The sequence below is a fragment of the Balaenoptera ricei genome, chromosome 9 (genome assembly GCF_028023285.1).
Source record: "Balaenoptera ricei isolate mBalRic1 chromosome 9, mBalRic1.hap2, whole genome shotgun sequence".
Lineage (NCBI taxonomy): Eukaryota > Metazoa > Chordata > Mammalia > Artiodactyla > Balaenopteridae > Balaenoptera > Balaenoptera ricei.
Window position 1 is genome coordinate 14,640,949 of NC_082647.1, and position 8,751 is coordinate 14,649,699.

At 56.3% G+C, this 8,751-nt stretch overlaps 1 protein-coding gene across 7 annotated transcripts in view; it reads left to right on the top strand.

Moving 5' to 3' along the window:
* Positions 1-8,534, top strand: part of HIPK2 (homeodomain interacting protein kinase 2) — a 186,923-nt gene extending 178,389 nt beyond the window's left edge. For all 7 annotated transcript variants that reach the window (XM_059933235.1, XM_059933234.1, XM_059933236.1 and 4 more), the window contains 3 exons: positions 1,453-1,697; positions 6,833-6,966; positions 8,056-8,534. In XM_059933235.1, the coding sequence (XP_059789218.1) occupies positions 1,453-1,697; positions 6,833-6,966; positions 8,056-8,517 (841 nt within the window). In that variant the 3' untranslated portion in view covers positions 8,518-8,534. The remainder of the gene's footprint in view (positions 1-1,452; positions 1,698-6,832; positions 6,967-8,055) is intronic.
* The last annotated feature ends 217 nt before the right edge of the window (positions 8,535-8,751 follow it).

The following is an 8,751-nucleotide window of genomic DNA, read 5'->3' on the forward strand; positions in this document are numbered from 1 at the left end:
TCAGAGGTTGAACAGCTACACCACCAGCACGTGCTGAAGTTAGACATCTGTCTGCCGGGCATGTGTGCTTATCCACAGACACAGTTAGGGAGGGGACCCTTCTACCCTGAACCGGGGAGGACAGAATATGCAGCCCCAGAAGGATAATTTGGCCCAGATGTCAGCAGGGCAGGGTTCAGGGAGCAGGACGTCAGGCCTCCTGCGGGCTCACTCCCAGCCCCTCAGCCTTTTGTAGGCTAGCAACCCTGCTGTCCTCCCACTTCCTGGGGCTCGAGTTCCTCATTTCTCTGCCACCCTTAGTGGTGGTAGGATTGATCTTGGAATGTGGCCTGTGGCTGGCTGTGTGACCTTGGGCAAGACACCTGGAGGGGGCGTTGTGGCTGCATTAGGTGCTCTATAAATACCAGCTTCTTCTCTTAGCAAAGTAGTTGCAAACTGACCGTCTTATTTAGGCAATCGATATTTCTTAAAAATAGACGATCGATATACAAAAATAGATGAAAATCCATTTTTAAAACCTTCCCAATAAGCAACAAATTCCATATCCGTCATCCCACCAGCCTCTCACTAGCTTGGAGGCAGACAGAATTGGTTCCCAAAGGAACCAAACGTAAATATCTGCGGAAAAAATGTGCTGGCCCAGAGCCATCCAAAGCCAGTTCCTCCCTATCAGCGTATTAAGTCTCAGTTATAGGATGAAGACCAGGGATTCAGAGCCACGCCCTCACCGACTCAGCATCTCTGCCCTCACCCAGACGCGGTGCCGGTCCCCCACCCCATCGTCGCCCAGGCAGAGGGGAAGCTGCAGGAGGGCCGGACCTCTCCTGAGAAGGGGACTCAGAGGTCTTGGGTCGCTGCTGTGTGTGGGGTCAGCGTGCTCAGAGCCTCACTCTCTCCCGTCCCTCTCACCGCGTCCCGGTTCTTCTTGGATGTCCTGTTCCCTCCTGCCTAAGTTGGCTGGGTCTTCCAGGTCCCGAACCTCAAGAGCTTATGTTGTTCCCTTCCCGGCGGTGTGTTTCTCCTACACCTGGGCCTCAGGTTGCCTGGGTCTGGCTGGGTTCTCTGTTTGCTTTCGTGTGCCCTTCCAGTGGCTCCGAGGGCACTGCCACACAGCTCTGTGCTGCACGCACCTCCCCGGTAGGTCAGCTGAGCCCGGCTGCACAGGGGACAGCCCAGGCCTCCCCGGAAGTTTCTCTCGCCCCCATTTCCAGAAGCTTCTGTGGGCCCCCCTCCAGCCCCTTCTCCCGTCCTCACATATACCCCCACCCCCACTGGTCAGACTGGTGACACTTGTGCCTCCCCGTTAGGGTTCTGGAGAGCAGAAGTCACATTCCTACCCCGTCTCCGGCTCTGCCTGCCCCTGCCCCAGAGCACAGAGAGGCTCTTCGCCGTCAGTTTGGTGTCTCCCTCCCCAGCCTCTCACAGTCCTGGTTTCTCCCTTTCCGTCTCCAGCCCTGTGTCCAAGCAGAGAAAAAACGTCATCAGCTGTGTCACGGTCCACGACTCTCCCTACTCCGACTCCTCCAGCATCACCAGCCCCTACGCCGTGCAGCACCGCTCCGGGCACGGCGCCACCACCTTCGACACCAAGGGGAGCCTGGAGTCGCACTGCACCGGGAACCCCCGGACCATCATCGTGCCGCCCCTGAAAACCCAGGCCAGCGAGGCGCTGGTGGAGTGTGATAGCCTGGGGCCAGGTAATTTGGGGCCGGGGCGGCCAGCAGCATCTCTCCGGACGCTGGTTTTCTGGTTCCCTGCTGCTCGCCATCTTGTTACGGGAGAGCTACTAAGCCCCGGGTGGTAGTAGATCCTCACCCAAGGATCCTGTTCAAGAAGACTCCTTGTTGTCAGCCCAGGAGGCCAGAGCTGACCTCACATCTGTCAGAAAAGGTCCTCCCTGTGATGGCCACCTCACTTCTAAACTGTATCTCATGAATGGATGGATGGATGGGGTAGGGAGTTTGCAAAGAGTTGGTCGCCTGAGCGAAAGCAAGCCTGGTCAGCCCTCAGTGTTTCCTACTGAGAGTGGCTTGTCTTTGCTCTCACGGGACTGTCCCTCAGGAGCCATTTGTTCTGGAATTATCCCATTTGAGCGCCCCTTAGGGTTCTCACACCTGGAGGCAATGCACCATTTTAACATTAAGGAGAGTGAGAAGGAAGCCTTTCTTTTGTAATGTGGGAGAAGGGTGAATGTGAGAGAGAAGGCGAGTAAGGGAACCGGTGGGTCCCAGGGCCGGTGCATCTGTTTAGGAAAAGATACATCTGAAAGGTGAGACTCTGGGCATTGACCCCTCAAACCTCTGCTTGCCGTGCACCCTCAAGTCCTCAGGTCGCCCCGCACGTACCCCAGTTATAAAGATCGCAGCCTTAAGTGCACACAGCTTGGTGTGAAGGGCTCTCCTGCTTAATTAACAGTGAAGGTCTCAAGACTATGTTGTTGAAAACCTCAAGACCAGCCCTTTTACCCAACAGGAAGAGAAGGAAATATTCCTTTTCATCTGTAATCTAATATCCAAAAAGCTCCGAAAACCAGATTTTTAAGTTTACAGCAAAGTCAGTTGGTGAAACCTGACCTGAACTAACCAGAGGCTATTTATAGTCCCTTTGTCATATTCCTGTTTGTGTCAGAGTCATATTTGTGGCACTTGGTGAAATGTCCCAGTATTCTGTAGCAGAAATAATCACTTTTTTTTAATTACGTGGTACTGCACAGGGCTCCACTGGGGGTAACCTAATATATTGAATACATACCAAATGACCTTCTAAAATCGGAAATTCTTGATTTCAAAAGTGTCCGACCCCAGGGATTTCAGGGAATTCCCTGGCGGTCCAGTGCTTCGGACTCTGCGCTCTCACTGCCGAGGGCCCGGGTTCGACCTGTGGTCGGGGAACTCAAATCCCACAAGCCACGCAGTGCGGCACAAAAAAAAAAAAAAAAACAGTGACACCAGGGATTTCAGATGAGAGACTGTAGACCTACACGAGGAGACGATGCAGGCTGTAAGTCGAGGATGCCCACGTTCCAGGACATCTCAGGGGAACTCTGTGGTAGTAACCGTCCCTTTACACTTCAGGACACTGGTCTATAAGAATCGGCTCCGGATAGACCTTACGCAGGTCCTCTAGGAATTGATAAAGCGGGGGGAAAGGTAGCTGGTGCTGAACTTCCCTTGGCCTTTTAAATATGGTGGAGAATGCGCAAGGCAGCGGCCAGATGATCGCAGGCTAGATGTCTTCCAGCTCGGAACTTTGTCGGCCTGGGTGCCGGCGCCACAATGTGGAAGGTGACAAAATTGAGAGCTACTGAAATGTTAAGACTAGTCCAACCCCCTAGTTAAGACAGGTCAGGGGACTGAGGGCCAGCTTTGCCCCACATAACGCAACAGTTTTCTGTGGGGAACCACGACGGTGAGAGGGGGGGAGGCAGCTCTGTGGAGCCCACAGGTCACACCTTTCACGCTCCGTTGCCCGTTTCCACCATCAGCCGTCGGGCTGTGGGCCGCCCATGGCGGTTTTGAGCACTCACCCCACTGCATTTCCACAAGGACTGCTACAGCTGAAGGGCTGAGAATTTCTCAGGGATGTTTTCAACCAAAAAAAAAAAAGGAAGGTTATTCTCAGTAAGGCTGCTGGTTCTAAGGCACCTAGTGCCACTCTCTCTGGGGAAGCCCATGGTATAATTTCCCAGTGTAAAGAGGGATTTATATTCCCCTGTGAGGACACGCTGCACGGTCTTTCTAGTGACAGGCAAGGGGCAGGAAGGAACTTCATTCTGGTGCCTGATCTGCCCCCAGAACGTGGTCTTTCTCAACGCTGATATCCTCTGTTAGCTCAATTGTCCTGGGCTTGGAGGAATCAAGGAAAGCAGCCTTCCTCAGCCTCCTGGGGCCGCGCTGGCCCATTTACGGCCAAGATGAGAACCGTTTCAGCCACCTCCGCTGGGCTGCCAGGGTTCCCTGAGCCCCGTCAGGTCAGGACGGAGGCTGTGCAGGTGACGGTCCGTTTTCTCAGTGCTAATCCCCTCTGTGGGTCTTGGCTCAGGAAGGATCCCTATTTCTCACGTAGCCTCCTCGGGTCTCTTGGGTCAGTTAAGGTTCTTCTGGAAGGCAACAGAATGAACTGTGCACTGCCTTAAGGCAAATAAGGAATTTATTGGAAGGGTGCAGGGCCGAGAGGAAGTTCAACAACTAAGTCCCAGGCGGGACGGGAACCAGAACTCCTTGATCTGAGCCACTGGGGGCCCGACGCCTGCTCTCTGGACACTGCTTCACCCTGACCCAGCGACCCCCGGGCTCCCAGTTTCCCAGTCCCAGGAAACAGAACTTGCTGGTCCCACCTTGGGGCAGACACCTGTTCCTTGAGCATCCGCTTTGGCCAGGCAACAGGGCTCGATAGTAAAGACATCAACCGTAGTTAACACAGCTAACACCTTTAAGCGCTTAACACGTGCCAAATACTAAGCGTTCTACGTGCATTAACTCATGTAATCCCCACAGCGACCCTACGTGTAGTCAACATTACTTTCCCAGTTTTCCAGATAAGAAAATGGAAGCACAGAGAGGTTAACTAACTCCACCACGGCCATGCGGCTGGCCCTCCAGGGCTCACCCAGGATTGAAGCACTCTCCCACCCGCCTTGTACAGACAGGGCCACCAGGGGCCATCCATGAACCCAGGGCTGTTCCCGGGCAGCAGATCTATGAGAGCAGCTAGACAAGGCTCGAGCAGAGAGCTCTGTACTGTCCTCCCAGCACCGAAATACACCTCCGGAACTTGACCTTCAGCACTTGCCTTCTCCACTCCATGGTCACTTCATTCCTCTCTGCAGGAGGAAATCACTATTTTACTCTCTTGGTCCCTTTCAGGACCCCCTCCCTGATTCTGGGGTCCCCTGCTCTGGCAACTTGACAAGCTCTGACCCCATTTCCTGTCCCCGCGATGACGGTAGCCTGGCTCTGCCACACCCATTTCATCTGAAGCCCTCTGATCTCTTCACTTGCAGCCTCACGCTATGGACCCCTTGCACTCAGAGTTTCTCCCTCAAATATAATTACCACAAAATGCCCAGAGAGTTGACGTAGGAGCAGAGAGGTGCCATCCACAGCTGGGCCCAGGCAGCAGACACAGCTGGTGATCTGCTGCAGGGCAGGAAAGAGTTGGATGCCTGCACAGTGGCACCATGGCTGATCGACGGAGGCAGAGTCGTCCTGATAGCCAGCACGTGCAGCTTCGCACCCTTCACCCTACAGTGGGTCCCCCGAGCCCCTCCCTCCACCCCCCAGGCTTTGGAGGGCCTTTGAGGGTCTAACCAAGCTTGGCCTGAGCACAAGACCCCGATTCCACAATGCAGGTCAGCTGCGTCCACCAAGGCCTGGCTGGCTCCTGCTGTCCTGGGAAGCTCGTGAAGAATACGAATTCCTGGCCACCCCCCGACAGGGGTGCGCTTCAGTGGGTAGGATGGGAGGGCCGCTGGGCCCCAACCCACGGTTGGATTTGGGATCTCAGGACGCGCTGCCCCCTTCCCAGTGAGGCAGCTCTCCCTTTACTTGAGGGGGACTGTCGCCTCGGGGAGGAGAAGGCTCCCCTTGACTTCACTGTGCTCCCCAGTCTCCTGTCCCCCGGTTTCTGGTTGGCCCTCACTTTTCAGCTTTCTCTCCATCAACAGTTATCAGCATTCTCTCTTGCCGGCCCCAGCCTCAGGCATCTCCTCTTTGACTTTGACCTCATCACCCTGGGATTCGTAATAGAATCGATCCAACCCAGTTACGTCAAGGGCCTGACCCTTATTACGTGTGCATCATTCATTCTTACCATCCTTCACCCCCGAGAACTGCCAGATTTGCCCATTTTTACACTCGCGACCCCAGGGTACCTGACTGATACCATATTAGGCTTTTGTGTTTCCCAACGATGCTCAGCCCCAGTATATCTTCTGAATTCTCTGCTGAACAGCACAAGAAATAGACCTGCCTCTGAGGTCCTGTGTACGTCCTGCCGGTTCTCCCTTAGCTACCAGGGTCTCCTCTTGAACTCCCCACTCTGGGCAGCTCCCTCAAACGTGTATGGTTTTAGAGTCGGGGAGTCTGCGGAGGACAGCGCAGGTTTTGGCGGATGTCTGGATTCCCTGTGCCAAAGGCTTCTCGGCAGTCACTGTGGATCACTTCCTCTTGATCTAGACAGAGCTTCAGCACAGAAACGTCTGATGTCAAGAGAGACACTGAGAGGCAGACGAAGAGTCGCACTTGATTTCGCACATCCTGTACCCGGGCGTACAGTCCTCTGACTTTGCCCCCTGGAGACACGAGTCCCACTGTGCCAGGAGCTGGTGTTCACAGACCACTCAGCACCGAAATTGACTAGAATGGTTTCTTTAATGTAAACCTCCTCGCCCTATTCATTTTATTCCGGTGGTTTTTCCCCCTGGGACATGTAGTTCCTCTTTTGAGACTCGGTTTTCTGTACCCTGCTTCATCTGTCAGCGTGTCTCTGCATCTCGGCAGATGGCCACCCACTGCACCCCTGGCTGGGACACGAGGAGCTGCAGAGAGCTCTCCTTCTGTCTCTTAGACTCTCCTTATGCTTTTCGGTGTCACCAGATAGTAATTCTAAAGTCCAGCAGGGTTTGCTCCCAACCAGTGGAACAAGCCGCAGCCCGGGTGCCAGCCCAGAGTCGGCGTCCGTCACCGGGTCTGGGGGCGATGCGGCTGAATGGTGGTCACCCAGTCTCGGGAAAGGGATCTTGGAAGACCACTGTTGTCCCCCAAGGAGTAGGGTCTTCCGGGCAGCTGAGGGCCCGTGACGGACCTGTGACCTTTTCCTCCTCCCAACACAGTCACCACCAGTCACCACTCGTCCTCCTACAAGTCCAAGTCCTCCAGCAACGTGACCTCCACCAGCGGTCACTCTTCAGGGAGCTCATCTGGAGCCACTGCCTACCGGCAGCAGCGGCCTCTCAATCTCAGCCAGGTAAGCCCGCCCGACGGCCGCTCGCCAGGGGCGCCAGGGTGGACCCTTGCCCACCTCCCGGAGCCTCAGCCCCTCCCGTGGCGGCAGGAGGCGCCCCGAGTGCCCTCTGGTGTTCTCGTTCTGCTGTGGGTCACCTTGGGGAAGGCGGATCCCTGATTCACAGAGAGCCGGCCCAAAGCAAAATGACTCGTCTGATGTTCCGAAGCACTTAGTGATGTGGTGCCAGAGCTTAAAAATAGGCTGACCCACGTCTTGCTCTTTCAGCCCAGCAAAGGGTAAAACACTGCACCTGGGCCCCATAGTCCAACCATGCTGGGCCTAGTGAGTCATTACAGTGAAGGAGGCCTCCCACAGGGACCTCAAACCCAGGAAAAGAGCCGGAGGGTTCGGAGAAGGTGGGTGACATTCAGGGGGAATGTAAACAAGACAGAGTCTCCACGGGCAGTGCTCAGCCTGTGTGTAGAGGGTCACTCGGGTCTGAGTTGCAAAGTGGACTCCGGGCCCTGTTTCCTTAGAAGCTCAGAGGTAAGATAAGGGGGAGTTTGTGTTGAGAAGCCCTTCATCGGAAGTGGTGCCCCTGGGCTGTAAACCGAGGCCGCGTCTGTGTCATGACTTAGGTTCTCCAGGTGAGAGAGGGCTGCTTCATGTGTACCTGTGACTTCAGACAGCGAAGTTTCTGAGAGCCTGCAGTTCAGGGAGCAGGACGGTGAGAGAGAAAGCAGTCTGCACTCAGAGAGGGGGTCCTTTTGACACTCCACAGCTGCAGGATGCCCTTGGGGACCTAGTGGCTCCCGTTCCCTTTGCAGCCGGCTCTGAGTGTCACCCAGGCCGGAGCATGGCTGGGCACGGCCTTCCTTCTCAGCCCAGGCTAATTGATACTTTGCGGGCACGCGAGGGAGGCGTCTTCTGTTACGCCTGCCGCTCCTTTCCCTCCGCCTTCCCCCCGACCCCTCCTCCCCTCTTTGCTCTCCTCCCCACTCCCCGCTTCTCCCTCCTCTCCCCCGCCCCCCCCCCCCCGCAGCCTCTCCCATGCGTGCGCGTGTCCAGCCCTGACGACGCAGCCCTCTCCTGGTGCTTCTCCCCCTCCAGGCTCAGCAGCACATGGCCGCAGATCGCACCGGGAGCCACCGACGGCAGCAGGCCTACATCACCCCCACGATGGCCCAGGCGCCATACTCCTTCCCACACAACAGCCCCAGCCACGGCACCGTGCACCCGCACCTGGCCGCCGCCGCTCACCTCCCCGCCCAGCCCCACCTCTACACCTACACGGCGCCCGCCGCCCTGGGCTCCACTGGCACCGTGGCCCACCTGGTGGCCTCCCAAGGCTCGGCGCGTCACACCGTGCAGCACACTGCCTACCCAGCCAGCATCGTCCACCAGGTCCCCGTGAGCATGGGCCCCCGGGTCCTGCCCTCGCCCACCATCCACCCGAGTCAGTATCCAGCCCAGTTCGCCCACCAGACCTACATCAGCGCCTCTCCAGCCTCCACCGTCTACACTGGATACCCACTGAGCCCCGCCAAGGTCAACCAGTACCCTTACATATAAACACTGGAAGGGGAGGGGAAGGGAGGGAGGATGGCGAGAGGGGAGGAGGGAGAGGAGGAGGGACGAGGGGGGAGCTGGGCTTTTTATACTGAAGGTGCCGCACAGAAACAATGCAAATGGGGCAGGGGAGGGGGGCAGGGGGCAGGGACGGGACACAAATGAAACTTGAACTAGGAAGTAGGAGGACTGAGAGCGGAGAAGAGAACATTTTAAAAAGGAAGGGATTTAAGGAGG